The sequence below is a fragment of the Ricinus communis genome, chromosome 2, assembly GCF_019578655.1.
Source record: "Ricinus communis isolate WT05 ecotype wild-type chromosome 2, ASM1957865v1, whole genome shotgun sequence".
NCBI lineage: Eukaryota > Viridiplantae > Streptophyta > Magnoliopsida > Malpighiales > Euphorbiaceae > Ricinus > Ricinus communis.
In genome coordinates, this window is record NC_063257.1 from 12,176,018 (window position 1) to 12,192,568 (window position 16,551).

A 16,551-nucleotide genomic window follows, 5' to 3' on the forward strand; every position below is an offset into this window, starting at 1 on the left:
AACATCTTCTTGTAGCACACTCCAACAGGATTTGAAGAAAATAAAATTAAAGCCGCCTAGCCAGGGGCCTTGCTACCGTTATAGCTCCAAATAGCGAACCTTACTTCCTCAACCGTAAATGGAGATTTAATGCATAAAGCATTTTCATAGGAGATTCTTTTGAAGTTCATACCTACCGGTGACAGTTTTTGGAAGTTAGCTTCTTTAAAGAGGCTCTTGAAGTACTACAAAAAGGTGCTTTTAATTAAAAATGAGTAAGATTACAGTTGATGTCCTACTCTTACCGCCTGGATAGTATAATGACTCTTTCTAATGGACGCCGAGAGGTGGAAATATTTTGTAGTGAGATCTTATTCTCGGAGCCATTAAATTCTACATTATTGTTTCTAGTATAATTCTTTGTCTTTGTTCTTTCTCCATAATTATAAAGCCAACTCTTATTCAAGTCCACTGCTATTGAAGATGATCTTTCATTCTTAAGATTAAGGACATCTAATTCATCTTTTATTCTAGTGATTTTAGATTCCTAACACTCTCGTGGTTCCATCTTTTCAGTTTGTATTTTAGAGATTTCAATTTTTTTATGATTCGATTAGGACCAGTAGTGTTAAGATCAAGCTTAATCCACCAATTGGCAATTAGATCTTCAAATCCTAGGTGGTAGAGCTAGCAATTGAGAAACCTAAAAGGCTTGAGCCCAATCTATGGCTGAACTATCAAGAAGTAAAGGAGCATGATCCGGGAGTCCACACTTCAATCTCCGCAACTTCATATGTAAATACTTACTCAACCAAACTGGCTACACCAATGCTTAGTCAAGCTTGCTTTTACATTTACTATTCATCCATATAAACTCCCTACCATGCAAAAGTATGTCTTCAAAAAAGCTATTGAAATAACTAATGCCATATGTGGAGTCGTTTCCTGAACTCCTATAATGGATATGCAATACCTCACTAAAAGCACCCATAACTAGCCATGGGTTAAGGAATAGATTATTTAGATACAAGTAGAGAATCCCACAATTGATTTCTTTATACTTTAGTAGATGATCCATATACAATGGTAATAATACAGATTAAAATAACTTAGAATCCATTTTTTCACCTAAGTCACATGATAGCTGCCTTCCAAGATGTCACTGCAAGATAAGGTTGAGTTCAACCAAGAGACTAAAATTTCTCTAGAACTATTAACGGTATCAATTGAACACCAATTAATATATTTGTTTCCCTATATGATAATTAAAAGATGAGCATCAATCACCTCAAGTTTTGTATCTAACAGAACCAACATTTCACTTTTTTTACAAGGACCCATTTCTTTACTGCCATTTTCTTAGCCTTGGCATGAAGGCCCCTTGTATTCTAAGTGAACAAAATCACGAAGCTGTACAAGGATGCAGCTTATTCCACTTATCTATTTCTTCTTCCTCAATAGTACAAATACGGTTGATTATCTCTTCTTTATTACCTATACTTTTGAGTCCAACTGCCTTCTCAAGCTCCTAGGTGGTTTTTGCTTCAGCTTGAGCGTTAGCATATGATGTAGCTCTTTATCGACGAGGCTTTTATTTATGATAATTGTGTTCATATTTTGAATTCCTCTAACTGAATTGGAGTTGCTTAAAGGAAAATGCTCAATGCAGGTTCTTTTACATGGGAAGATTTTAATTTGCTTTTGTAGGTGGAGTTTAAGGATTTGTGTTTTTTGAGTGTTCTTTTGGCGGACTTGGTCTTAACCGATATTAAGAGGAATGATGGGCTGGGCTGAATGGAGTCATAGTTAAATAAGTTCTTATTGGCACTAAGACTTTCATTTAGGAAGGGTGAAATAGGGGAAAAGGTGATACTAATGGGTCAAATTCAAATGGAGTCATAATTAAATTAGTTCTTATTGGCACTAAGACTTTCATTTAGGAAGGGTCAAACAAGGGAAAAGGTGATACTAATGGGTCAAATTCAGGGTTCATTATAGGGAGAGCAACGTCAGGGTTGATATTGGGGCAGACAAGGATATTGATGAGAGGTAGGGTAATGAAGGCTTAAGGATTTTCTTGTTGTATGGGACCAGCTTCTAAAGGCTATGTATTTCTATGGGGTACTAGGATAAAGTTATCATGAGAAATAATTAGCTCATTGGGATGAGTGTTAGTAGTTGAATCTATAGGTCATTCTTTAGACATGAGAGTTTTGAAAATGTGATTGTTAGGATTATTTAAGGTATTTGAATTGGACAGGGTGGAAAGAATGGGTGATTTTGGGACGGTGGAGTTGTGGTTTAGGAAGACTGGAGAAACTAAGGCTTGTTCAATACCCAAGCTGTCATGGTAAGGATGGGAGGACTTAGGCATTAAAGAGGAATTGTATGATTGAATATGAGAAAATTCTTCTGTGGCTCTAATATAATAATCAATATTGTCTATCTTTACAAAAAAAGACTCAAAAGATGAACTCCTTAATGGGAGTTATAATGTTGATAGGGGTACCCCATTTATTACCATTGTTGAAAAGGAAATGTTCACTTCAGGCATATATGGGAATACCTTTACACTCAATCCAGACGAGCCTTTCTCTTGCAATATCATCATCATTCCATTTCTTCACCATATTAAACTAGCTTTGCAACCACTCGACCCTATTGGATTGGATTTCATTCATGGCGTCTTCATCATCAAAGTAAATTAATATTTTCTTGCCCCTCATTGGTTTAACTTTGCATGAGAACGTCCTTGATCCATGAAAGCATTTTGGAGATGAGGAATACAATCCACCGGTTTCACATAACCCACTAAATAACAACTTAACTAAGCGATTTCTTAGGAGAAGGTGGAAAATAGGAAGTCAGTTTTTTTTTATTGCTTCATAGGAGTTTGACAATATGACTAATGTTTATTAAAGGTAGGCTTTTTTACCATATCAGCAAAAAAAATGTTACGATTTAGGGTATTTTTGCATAAGGGGTAGAAAGGACAAGAGGGATTTGATGATGGTGGACGGTGGTATTATCGAAGATATCCTTGGCTAGTTTAATAAGGACACCGATTGTTCTAGAAAAGGATACCATTCAGTTTGTCAATGCCCAAAACAGATTCATTCATGTGTTTGTAAGGAACAAATCCATATTTGAGATAAGAGAATTTTTGGGTTTGAAAGGTATGAAAGTATCAATTACGGTACCAAACTTGGAGAATAAAGGTCAAGGTCATGGACAATAATGGTGGGGTTGAGGTAATCCATAAAAGGCAATGAAACGGTCTCGCCATGATAGACCGTCACTCTTGCCTCTTAACATAGGTGTTTCGAAATGCAAATTGACTTAATGGCGGTGCACCGATGGTGTACTGGTGGTCTAAGAGGTGGGTTGGGTGAGATAGTGTTTGGAGAAGTTCTTTGGTTTTCTCTCTCACTCATCTTTTAATAGAGGTCAATTTTCTTGATAGACATAAAACAACCTTACACGTTGATGAATGGACAACATTATGTGTGTGTGTATATATATATATTATACCAGTATAAGTATTCTTCCTAATTTGCATTAAATTATATAATATTAATTCACTTTGAAGATTGACAATCTTAAATTAAATTCTCAAGTGACAACTAGGACTTCGATATGCATAAAACAACCTTACGAATTGGTGAATGGACAACATTGTGTGTATGTGTGTGTGTGTGTGTGTATTCTACCAGTATAAGTATTCTTCCTAATTTGCATTAAATTATATAGTATCAACTCACTTTAGAGATTGACAGTCTTAAATTAAATTTTTTAGGTGGCAACTAGGACTTCTTAGCTACTTCATTATGTCAGTTCTACATCCTTCTCCTTTAAGGCTTCAATGTAATCATATTTTTCTATATCTATTATATTTGAATTCTAGTTACTCTGCAGGGTATTATAGTGTATGTTTGGATTTTATATTATATTTGATTTGATTAGTAAGTTGAATGCTGATTAAATTTTATGTTTTAATAAGAATGATGTTTAACTTTAGTATGTGATTATGAGGAATATTTATTATGATGAATACTAATGAGATTATTGATGCATGATTTACGATTATTGTTGAGGTTAATTATTTTCAGATTTGATAGTGTTATGCCTAGCCATTCTCTAATAGGAGTCATGATTTAGAAGTGACAGGAAGCTTTCAACAATGAAAAACCAGTACAACAGACCTAATCAAGGCTATTTGATTTAAATTATGGTTAAATACTATTTTCTCCTTGAGGTTTGGTTTAATATACAAGTCGATCCTTGTGTTTCTTATGATCTAAAAATCTCCTTGAGTTTTTATAAATCTAACTACTATCTCTGTGCAAAGTCACTATAGTCAAAGGATTAAAACAATAATTTAAATTATAGTTACCGAAACAATAAAATCAATCAAAAGGAATTCTATAAAAAAACTTTAATCGAACTTATTATTAAATGTTGGCCTAAGTCCTTTCATAATTTTGGTAACTTTTAATTTTGATCTTGACAATCAATTTGAGGTGTACTAATTTCACATTTTCTAATGTCTATTATATAGTGTTAAAGTAGTTTAAGTACTGGGCACAAGGTTTTAGAGAAAATCAAATAGCTTTACTGAAGTTGCAAAAGCACCCGGGCACTTTTAAAATACAAAAGCGCTTTCAAAAGCGCAAGGCTGCTTTTCTCAAAATCACCTAGAAGCCTCCCAGTTAGAGATTGACACCTGGTAGTCAAAGAATCTTCTCCCTGTGAAGCGCGATGGCTCTTGTGAAGGTCGAGGGCGCCTCCCATTGAAGAGAAAGACAGAGTATGGCATAGAGTAGCGCGAGCTCAAGTGTGGTCGCGCTTCTAGGTATGCTTTAAGAAACCGTGAGGGCGCTTCTCTAGTGCGGCGGCAGCATTCACATTAAATGCTAAGTCAGTGACCGTTGTGCTGTCAACCGATAAAGCAGCGCCACGTGTCAAGAGCTGTCGGAGCTCCAACGGCTATATTCAGAAAGCGCGAGGGCGTTTCTCTAGAAGAAAGTTACTTTTGCCAAATCATATTTACTTTGTATTTAATAAAGTATAAGCTATTTGTAACCTCTCTAAGAGGTTGATATGTATATAAATACTCCTCTTAAAGACTTAGATAAAAGTTGTTTAATTTTTTTAACTGTTCAAACTCTTGCAAAGTGATTTTTCATCTTTCTACGTTAAATTCTCTTTGTGTAGGTTCTTAGGTAATTAGGCCAAAATAAAAAGGTATGATACTTTTAATTTTATTTTATTAATTTATTTATTAACGTATTTATTTTTTAATCTTATAATATTTCCATATACATTCCTAAGCCTATAAAAAATTAATGAATTACTTTATATTACACTACATATATATATATATATATACCTACGATGAAGTTCAAATAATTTAATTTAAATTTTTACAAAAATTGAAGACAAGAAGTCATAAGGATAATATTAAAATTATGACTAAAAATATTAAGGCAAGACTTAAAAGTTACAAAATTTGTACTTATTTCTTTATAAAATTATATTATAATTCTTTACTCTAATTTATTATTTATCAGTAAATTGTATATTTTTATTTTAAAAGGATTGATTAAAAAAATAAATAATTTCTTTTAATTATAACTAATAAAAATGTGTAACAATGAAGAGTTAAAAAGTTAAATTTATTCAAATGTTAAATATCGTTGACATAATAAATATTTTAATTTAAAAAATATATAATTATATAATAGATAGGAATATAATAATTATCTTTTATTTTACTTTTCCTAAATCCTGATTACAGAAGAATGAAAAGCAATATAAATATAATAAATGTTCTTATATAAATATAAAGAAATAATAAATTAAAATACTAATAAGAATTTTCTTTTTTCAATATTTAGAAAATTATTATTGAGTCTCTTTCTCAATCAATTTTTTTAAAAGAAATTCATAACTTATCGAAAAAAATTAATAAAATAAAAATTAAAGAATAAGAAAAATATCATTTTAAGAATATAGTTGCTGAACTTCCTTTATTACTTTTGCAATAAATTGTCAATTAAAGATAATTAGAAATAGAAAGAACTAATAATACATATTTATGATTAAAAATAACTATTTAAATTTTTTTTAATTAATTCATTAATAAAATATCAATTTACAATTTATAAAAAGTCTTTTAGAAATGTAAGTGTGAAAACTGTAAGTTTTCAATTCTGTCGTTAACAATTATCTTTCTAATTTATCATTCAAAGCAATGCACATTTTTAACGACGAAAAAACAGTTCCTGGATTGCTACTTCGTATACCATTAGTGACGGACAAAGAGTAAAAAAAGGTTTACAGGTGTCTTGAATTCTCTCATGAGAAAGAGAGCCAGTTATCAGCGACTCCAATTTCTATAATGCCGACAAACAATTTACTATAATAGTATCATTGGAAATGTTTGACGACGACCTTTTTCCAGAATAATTGTCGGTAACAATATGTGTTAGATAACAAATTAAATTTAAAACAGAACTTATCGTTACTTACAAAATGAGTTTCATTTAGTAGTAATTTCATTTAAGTTATCTTATTAATTTATATTTCAAATAAAACTATATAATTATATTTATAATTTATTTTGTTCCATACGATGTCCTGTTCTAAAAATTTGTTTACAGAAGCATTTCATCATCCTCATCCACAATTCATGATGATTAAACTTACATGAATTTAACAAATAAACTCTTAAGTAAAATAACAGTATAGTTTTACAAGTAATAATGACATTTACAATAATTATATAATTTTTTTACTGCTTGCTTGGAGTGGAACATTATTTATCTTATTTTATGCATTATTATCATTTTATTATATAATAGAATAAGGAATAATTGTTTGGAGAAGCATATATTTTTTAAATAGTATGCATAACATATTTTTGGATATTTTATTTTTTAAGTTTATTTAGATTTATAATTTAATATTGTTGGGTTTAACTCATAGCATTCGCATGGGTGATCTATCTAGTCTAATATATTACAAAAATAAGATCTTGATTAATGTAATATGACAAACCTCATGGGGCAAACTACAATTTCCACTTTAATAAATTTAGAGGGCTAAATATATTAACTTGAGAATAATAAATACTCAAATGGAAAATGTCACTTCAAGTCCAAGCTTTTCCATAATAATGAACAAAGGTAGGGTTGAGCATGGATCTCGGTGATTTTCGCCCGAATCGAATAACTGTACCGAAAAATACCATAATCGAAATAACTGAAAGTTTTTATAACTGAATTGAACCGATTCAAATTTTTTTACTATTACGGTATGGTACTGGTTCTTTAGTAAAAACCGTATCATAACTGTACCAGAACCGATCCGTCTTGTACTGATCCGGACCAAACTGTAAAATCGAATTTTTTACATATATTTATTAATAATTATTTATATTATATATAAATAATACATATTAAAAACAACTATAATTTTATAAAATACTTTATACTCTATAAAAAAATTATTTTATATTTATCATTTATATAATTCAAGCAATTATTATCGAAATAAAAAATAATACATATTAAAAATAACTATAATATTATAATATACTTTATACCCTATAAAAAATATAAGTTATATATATTAATATGTCACATAGTATACTGATATTAGTAATCTAGTATACATACTATAATACTAGATTTAAAGTACTTGAAAGCTAGGTGCAAATTAAAGTACTTGAAAGCTAAGTATACAATTTATTATGGTGAAGATGAGGCAAAAAATTTAGAAAAAATGGTGAAAACAGCTTTAGAGTTGATGGTGGATGAATACAAGATAATTGAGGATCAATTATATATGGGTGAGGTTGTAGGGAGCTCAGAAAAATCTGCATATGATAGTGGGCCAAGTGATACGAAAACAGAAGAATAGATTGATGAGTTCTTTTTAGAGGAAGAAGCGTAGCAAAATTTGTCTAAAATATCTGAGTTAGATAGGTACTTCGAAGAATTTGCAGAAAAATTCACCATTGATTTCGATATCTTAGCATGGTGGAAGGTGAATTAAGTAAGGTATCCTATCTTGTCCAAGGTTACACGCAATGTATTGGCTATCCAAGCTTCAACAGTAGCCTCTGAATTTGCATTTAGTACTGGAGGACGAACTCTAGATCAATATAGAAGTTCTTTACTTCCTACAACAGCGGAGGTCCTCATTTATTGTCAAGATTGACTTAGAAGTTCAAAATAAACCTATCCAATTAGAAGAATCAATAGAGTATATTGAAATCATAGAGTTAGGTAACATTTCTTTACTTCTTATATATGTTTGTTTATTGTTGATGCTGTTAAGTTTTATTGACGTAATTTTTTACTTTTATTATAAAAATTATTCAAGATCTTGAGATTGGTAAGTCACTTATGCCAAATGTGGAGTGCTAATTTTAAGGGGAGGTAATAACATTCTTTTGCTAATTTTGGACATATATTTTAGTGCTACATAAAGTCTGTAAATTTATTTATTTTAATGATTGCCATCTGCAAAATATTTTTATGCTAGCAGTAACATATATTTTAATGGTTTGTATTTGAATATAAAATGAATTATTATATTTGCAAGTGACTGAATTGCAAAACAAGTTGTGTCAAGAATGTGATTCAATTATAATTTAGATTTTCATGCTACTTTTTTTAGGTTGGTAATCATATTTTCTCTAAATATATTTAATTAAATATGAGATTAAAGTTGTGTTTTTAAATTTTTTAGAACCGAAAATAACACCGAAGCGAACTGTATTTAACCGTAAAATTGGTACAATACGGTATTGGATCCTTTTATATTTGGTACGGTACTGGTACCTTCAATTTTAAAATAACCGAGGTTTGGTATGGTATGGTACTGGTGATTTATAGATAACCGAATTGGACAGATCCGTGCTCAACCCTAGACAAAGAGTTACTTTACCCCTTGAACTTGTGCTAAAGGGTCAAATAGGTTGATTTTCAACTTTATCAACAAATAAACCCTTAAATTTGTACTTTTTATTGCAAATAGATAAAAAATTTGAGTATGCAACTCACTTTTCAAAATATATTGTTATAATATTAAATTATTTATTTATTTTTTATTTTAAGAACTAAAATTATTATAAAAAAAGACCAAATCATCCTTTTATATTACCATCATCATCATTCTTTCTCGTCTAGCATTAATATCACCATTGTTAGATTAAGATTTAACACAAAAAGAATCTTTATAGATCAATGTTGATATTAACATCATTCAAATTGATTGAATTCTTCCAACAATATTAAACAACAAAAAGATCAACACATAAGAAAGAACAAGATAAATCCACAAACCAATACAGTAAAATTAGTATGAATAAAGATAAACTCAAACACGATGAACAAGAAATTCTTAACCAAGAGAAAAAAAAATCATTAAACCCACTAATTTTTAAGAATTATAGAAGAAAACCTATCAATTTCTATAAAATCAAAGATTAAAACCCATCATATTCATTGCCATCGAACTTATCAAACCCATTGGTAATTCTTTCCATTGTTGCCATTAAACACGCTGTCGACCGCCACTAAATCCATAAGTTATTCTTGATGCCATTGAACCCACTGCTACTTCCATTAAACTCACACACACCATGCAGTTCATATATGGTGGTGATGAGAGTGAGAAGGTGGTAATCAAACCCGGTTTATTAAGCAAAGAAGAAAAATATTATGTCGTACAATGTTAGATGGTAAGGAAAAGTAAGAAAGAAAGTGAGAGAGCACGAGTCAGAGTGAAAAAGTGGTGAGTTTATTTTCACCCAAACTTTTACGGGCAATTATGTTACATTTTTTTAATTTGGTCAAAACTCGGATTTAAATGGCCTTAAAAAGAAGCTAAAGGGCTTATTTGTTGAGAAAGATGATATTCAGCTTATTTGACCCCTTGACACAAGTTCAGGAGGCAAATTGTCCCATTGTCCTTTCAATAACAAGAAACCTCTGCAGTGTAAGCTTTTCAATTCAATTAAAGAAGAAGAAGAAGAAGAGGAGGAGAAATGAAAGGAGTGAGTGTACATGGAAGGATTTTATTAAGAAGAGCATATGAACCCATTTATGCTTTCTTTCAATCCACTTCTTACTGCACAGAAGCCAATTCAAGGGTCAAGATTTTCGACCGCCACCTCAAACGCGTACAAGTAAATTCCCACCCTCTTTTCATTGTTTGAATTTCGATTAATTTTTACCCATTTCTCTTTTGTTTGTTTTATTTTATTTGCTCGTGGAATCAAAGATCTTGTCTTTCTTTACTTAGATAATTTTATGGTTCCTTTAGTACACTTTTGTTGGGTTTTTTGTTTTGGTGGCAGCGTGACCGAGCTGCATGGTTGATGCGTCCTAATGATTCTTTTGTCAATGCTGTTGCTGATAATCTACTGGATCGGTTAGAGGTAGTAATGTAACCCCGTATTTTCTTTGTTTACATTTTTGAAGCTTATTTTTGTAACAAAAGCTATAAACTATGCATTTAGGGCAAGTCATGTTTGAAACATGCCAGAATTTTAGATTAAAGAAGCAAATTTTCTCCTACATTTATTAGCTTTTGTAACTCCATGACCATAAAAGCAGCTTAATGCAGTTGGGAATTTTTATTATCCACTGATTGATAGTTCAGTTGTTGTGGGTTTTCCTTTTGTAGGACTGCAAGAAAACCTTTCCATCAGCATTATTTTTGGGAGGTTCCTTGGATGCTATTAGACGATCCTTACGTGGCCGTGGTAAGTGTTTGTAATATTTAAGTTCACTGTATTCCTGCATTTCTTGCGCCTTATTTCTCTGCTATCTGGGTCTGTAGTTAGCCTAAAAGTTTCATAAGTTTATGATAATGATGCAGACGCTCTGAATTTGAGGATTTTTCTTTTTTTTTTTTTTTTAAATTTTGTTGCTCTTCAGATGATGCTTTTGATGTAAGGCCCTTTTAACTTTAGGAATGTTGAAACTGTAGAAAAGCTTAGAGCTGCATCAAGCTTTGAGACTTTATATTCCAATAACATGATGATTCAGAAAGAATAGATGAAGAGTTTTCTTTTTCTTTTCTGTTTTGATAAAAGAAATAAAAACTTTATTGAGGAAGAAGGTAAATACAGAGTTGAGGGCTGGGCAGGTTCATTATATGTCATAGGCATCAACATAAGTCTAGTACTAAATGGAAAAGAGTAACTTTTTTTTATCCCTATGACCACTTTAGGAAAGAAAGGAAGAAAAACTGCGTTTGAGTGGGGTGCTAAGTTGCATCTTTCAAAATAGAGAATAAAAAGGAGTAACTTTCTGGTGCTTCCTAGGGAAATATAGATGTGAGAGCACATGCATAAATATTTATAAATGTATGAGAAAATAGATATCAACTGTATCTTCTGAACTCACTTGATGAGCGTCAAGCTTGTTTCAACTGCACTAAGTCATTGATTCAAATGGCCATCTGATTGCATGCAGAAGGCCATTACTTGCATTTTGTCTTTAAATATTTTCTCTACTGCTACCGACCTAGCTTGATCTCACAATAAAGCTTATGGAAGATTGAATCTTTTCCTGGTAATTTCTTAGAGAAAATGTTAAAGTTACTCACTCAATCTCTAAAATTTCAGGGTCCATTGAAAAGCTCATTATGATGGATACATCCTACGACATGATTAAATTATGTAAAGATGCACATTATGATGCAAATGAAAATATTGAAACATCCTTTGTCGTTGGTGATGAAGAGTTTCTCCCTGTAAAAGAAAGGTCTGGCTATAGATTATGAGTATTTATATCTATTCCTATGAAATGAAATTACCATTATGAGATTTAATTTGAACTAAAATAGTTTTTGTTTGCGGATGTGAAGTTCACTAGATCTGGTAATCAGTTGCTTGGGACTTCACTGGACAAATGACCTTCCTGGAGCTATGATACAGGTAATGTTCATATTAGTTTTGACTTAATTTAGAAGGTTTTAGCTTTTGTTTCAGTAACAGGAGTTAGCTACCAGAAATCAATGAAAAATTCAGCATGTTAATGTAATCAGTTGAAATTCTTATTTTATTGTAAAATTTACATGAAAAAAACTATATAGACAGAAGCATATACCTATGGTGCATAACAAGCAATGAAAGTTCCCTGGGTTTGCTACCTAATATTGTGTGTTTAAAAGACAAATTAATGATATCCTTGCTCATTTTCCATCATGAAAGAGATGTAGTTTAAACTGTTCTTAATTCAGCATATCTTGGATTATGCTTGAACTATCAGGAGTAATATATGGTTGAAGTTGAAGAGCTAGTGGCGAAGAGGTTGGTGCAATAAAGTTTGGGGGACAATGCCTTTGCTTTTGTTTATTTTTGGTTGCTTTGGAGAGAGAGAGAGAGAGAGAGAGAGAGAGAGAGAGAGGAAATGATATTGAGGTTGTTAAAAATAATGAACTTCCTGCAAAATTTATTACACGCCCTTAAGGACACTCAGCTGCCTCTGATCTTTGCTGTTCTACATCTTTCCCACCCTCTGTCCTCCTTTTCCTTATCTTTTTTAGATGCAGTGCCTGTTCTGCAACCTGTTACTTGGGTTTCACTGCTCATTTGGACTAAAAGTGAAAGATCATACATGTACATAGTTATGCTTGCATGTACAATCAAACATGTAGGGTGTATGTCTGTGTACAACGGGAGGCTGTAACCTGTTACTTGGGTTTCACTGCTCATTTGGACTAAAAGTGAAAGATCATACATGTACATAGTTATGCTTGCATGTACAATCAAACATGTACAGTGTATGTCTCTGTACAACGGGAGGTTGAGAATGGGTGAAAGTAAAAAATTACAATGTATAGTATGATACTTAGTTCCTCAAAAAAAAAAAATAAAGAACGTTAGAAACTTGCTGCAAGAAACTTGAGGGACTTTGAGATTGGATGCTGTAATGCTCTCGCTTATAACTTCTTTTGGTAGACTTTGGGCTCCACTAATTAGTTTTTATCTGTGCTGACAAACATTATTATTCCAATTGTAACACAAGCATGTAATATTCCCTTGCTCTTCATCCTCTGTTAATCATTAATGAGCATCTCAATTGGTTTTAATGTTTGATGTAAAATTCCAATATGGACATGCCTGATGCCTGTACATTATGCTGCATTTGTTACAGTGTAAATTGGCGCTGAAGCCAGATGGCCTATTTTTAGCAGCTATTCTGGGTGGAGAGACCTTGAAGTTGTCTATTTCTCTTTTGCTTTTCCTATCTGTTTTTAAATTCCAAAGTTTTACCTGTTAGATGTTTATTTCTCTACTTGCTTGTATATATGACTAGGGAATTGAGAATAGCATGCACAGCAGCTCAAATAGAGCGTGAAGGAGGCATCAGTCCTCGAGTATCACCTTTGGCACAAGTATGTATATTGTTGCATGGTAATTACCATACTTCCTTGGTCATGTTTAACAAATGTTTTTTTTTTTTTTTTGTGTGTGAACTTTGGAAGCTCAACATATATATGGGCATGCCTATCCTGGTTGCTCGTTTTGAATTCAATGTTCTGGATCTGATAAATATGTGGTGGTGGCAGTTAGTGGGTGTTTGAATATTTTTCTGTTGCTCTCTTGATCGCCCCACAGTCCCATATCCTACCCTGACAGAAAGATTGAACCCACCTTTTTCGCTTTACCATCCAGGTCCGGGATGCAGGCAATCTCTTAACCAGGGCAGGCTTCACTCTTCCAGGCGTTGATGTTGACGAATATGTAGTTAGGTATAAAAGTGGTGAGAAGATTCTCCTGAGAATTTTTGTTCGATAGTTTCTGTTTGCTGAGGCTGCTTGTATTTAAATGATGCATGCTAAAATCTAAAATGTGAATCTCCAGTGTTGTGTCTCGTTTGGGATTCTCTTTAGAACATACAAGAATCTAGAACTGGGTTTTTGTGGTGACTTGGTTGTGTGTTGCTAACTGGGTTTTTGTGGTGACTTTGTGCAAGACTCTGTTAATTGCTCCTGTTTTACAGATATGGCTTCTTTAAGAGCTGTGCATGATTTTTATGCCAATTTGTTTCTTAGAAGTTAGGCCCAAATTGTATTTGCTTATTACTGTTGTACATTTGATAGCAAATTGTTCATGTCATGAAGGTTTTAAAGTCATCAATGGCTTGTCTGCTTATCTCCATTGCATGTTAGTTGTTACTTTTCTATTTATTGGTCATATGCGCTTTTTGTCTATTTCACTCTTCATTGAAATCTCTCTTTCCTTTTTGTGAAAGAGCTACTAAGCAGTGATAATAAATTTACATTTAGAAGTGGGGAACTCATATTCCTATAACAGATGCATGACAGATAATTTCCTGGATCTGTTATTATTTGGTACTTATAAAACCGGTTGATGAAAATGTTTTCCTGGTAAAAGGGAAATTGACCATTTTCAAGTAAAATAACTATCCTACTGCGAAAAGAGGAAAACATCCTTTGAACTGTTGGAACTTGTGAAAGTGAAAACATCTACAAGAACTATACCGATATAACATCTTCTGAATAATTTCGTCCTCTTCAACTATAAATAACATATATGTTCTTGTAGGTGCAAACATTTTAAGTCTTTTGTGATGATTAGTAATCACTGACCCCTACCCCTTCCCCTCTCTCTTATTAGTCATTACCTCATCAAACATGTTCAGATGTATTTATCCTATCTATCTCTCTCTCTGCTATAGCTCTAGAGCTGATAGAGCATCTGCGTGCAATGGGTGAAACTAGTGCTCTTCTGCAAAGGAATAATGTAAGGGCTATAGAACGTTCTGTTTATATATATATATATATATATATATATATATATATAATGAGAAGTAGATTATAAACTGCTTCATCCTACCTTGTTAGAAAGTTTGATTTATTTGTAAATTAAAACAGATCCTAGAGCGAGGAACAGCCCTGGCTGCTGCAGCAATTTACGATTCAATGTTTGCGGCTGAAGATGGGACCATACCTGCAACATTTCAGGTGAGCATTGTGGAAGACCTCAGATTGTTTTTGATAGGGAAAATAACATATTCATGAGATCTATCTTCTCCTGTATGTTATTATATCTATGGGAATAAAATATTGAATGCGATTTGTGCAGATCATGTTAATTCAAACACTCACTTAAAAGAATTTTATGCGTAATTTTTTAGCAAGATATTATCATAAACAAATTCTAGGAGATTGCCCATTGTTAAATATCTTCATGACTTGAGCATTGAATACAATATGATGTCTGGCATAATTATGCTTTGCACTGCCCGACTTTGGCTTTGTAGGTTATTTACATGACTGGGTGGAGGGAACATCCTTCTCAGCAGAAGGCCAAAAGAAGGGGATCTGCCACCATATCATTCCAGGACATCCATAAACAATTCGGAGACCGTAGCTAACACCATCACATCTTTGAAAAGCATCCGAGGCTCTTCTTTCATTATCATGTTTGCATTTGCAGTCTGTTCTCCACAGTTTCTGCTTTAATCCTATTTGGACGGGAGGAAGTAAAAGAATTAGGACCATCAGATAGTTTCATAAGCTGTAGGGTTTTCTTTCTTGAATCACTTGAAAAGATAAAGGTTACATCTCATTGTTGTTGCGGGGCTATTATGTGCTTCTCCATGCATGCAGCAACTTACAGTTGTGGAAAACCTAGGGCAAACATTTAGTCAAAAAATTAAAATACCATAAGCGCAGTATATTTAATGCACTGCTACTGCACATGAAAACCCTAAATTTTATAGTTTACCAGACATATTTGTTCCTCTATTATGCATGCAGAGCTTATGGTATGGTTACCTCAACTTTGCCCTTCGACATTGAGTTGGAATTATATTATTATACTGATTGGAACTGTTAGGAAGACAAAGCTGTGAAAGAGTACAACTCGAACTTTTCAGGATTCTTGTCGGTTTTCTTTTTTTAAAAAAAAAAGTCTTAGAATTCTTTTTATTTTTAATTGTATTATTTTCTCAATAAAAGATTTTACTAAAAAATAGTTTTAGTTTTCTTTTTTTCTTTTAAAAAATCAAACCCAAGTGCCACAGTAGCAATAGCATTAAGTAATTATTATTATTATTTTACTAATTTATTAAAACATTGTCTTTTCTCTCTTGAGATTTTCCTAATCATTTTTAAAAATAATTTTAAAAAAAATGAAAAAAAAAAGAAGGAATGTCTATAGGAAGATCTAGCAATGGCGGGTGTAGATTCCATGAAATGCCAAATCAAGTATGAAGAGCATGAGGGTGAGCTGTTATGTTCTAGCATATTTGTTTGATTATGGAAAAGAACAGTTTCACAAATTCTGCAAAGAGCTGAAGAGGGATAAGGGAAGAACCTGTTACTGATAATTACAGGAAATGGAGAATTGCTCGTGGAGGATTGATTGGCATGGTTAAATCCTTTTTTGGATTGTTAACTCTGTCCCCTTGATCAATCTTTTTTTTTTTTTGCCCCCCCAATAGTATTCTACTGTTGGTATTCTTTCAGTTATTAGCTCACTGTCCTTGAGGAGCTTATTTTTTTACATAGATGTAAAGG

General features: G+C 32.3%; 1 protein-coding gene across 1 annotated transcript; it reads left to right on the forward strand.

The window, feature by feature from the left end:
• Positions 1 to 9,911: 9,911 nt before the first annotated feature.
• On the forward strand, positions 9,912 to 15,825 carry LOC8265000 (putative methyltransferase At1g22800, mitochondrial). Its single transcript, XM_002527998.4, has 11 exons — positions 9,912 to 10,177; positions 10,349 to 10,429; positions 10,678 to 10,756; positions 11,624 to 11,762; positions 11,866 to 11,935; positions 13,158 to 13,222; positions 13,320 to 13,398; positions 13,679 to 13,766; positions 14,706 to 14,770; positions 14,902 to 14,991; positions 15,291 to 15,825. The coding sequence occupies exons 1-11, from the start codon at positions 10,037 to 10,039 to the stop codon at positions 15,402 to 15,404; spliced, it is 1,011 nt and encodes a 336-aa protein (XP_002528044.1). The 5' UTR covers positions 9,912 to 10,036; the 3' UTR covers positions 15,405 to 15,825.
• The last annotated feature ends 726 nt before the right edge of the window (positions 15,826 to 16,551 follow it).

What these genes read in the sequence shown, in the direction of transcription:
- LOC8265000 (XM_002527998.4), top strand. Translation starts at nt 10,037, where the DNA reads ATGAAAGGAGTGAGTGTACATGGAAGGATTTTATTAAGAAGAGCATAT. An exon ending in ACGATCCTTACGTGGCCGTG is followed by an intron (nt 10,757 to 11,623) that starts GTAAGTGTTTGT and finishes CTAAAATTTCAG; the next exon opens with GGTCCATTGAAAAGCTCATT. An exon ending in TTCCTGGAGCTATGATACAG is followed by an intron (nt 11,936 to 13,157) that starts GTAATGTTCATA and finishes CATTTGTTACAG; the next exon opens with TGTAAATTGGCGCTGAAGCC.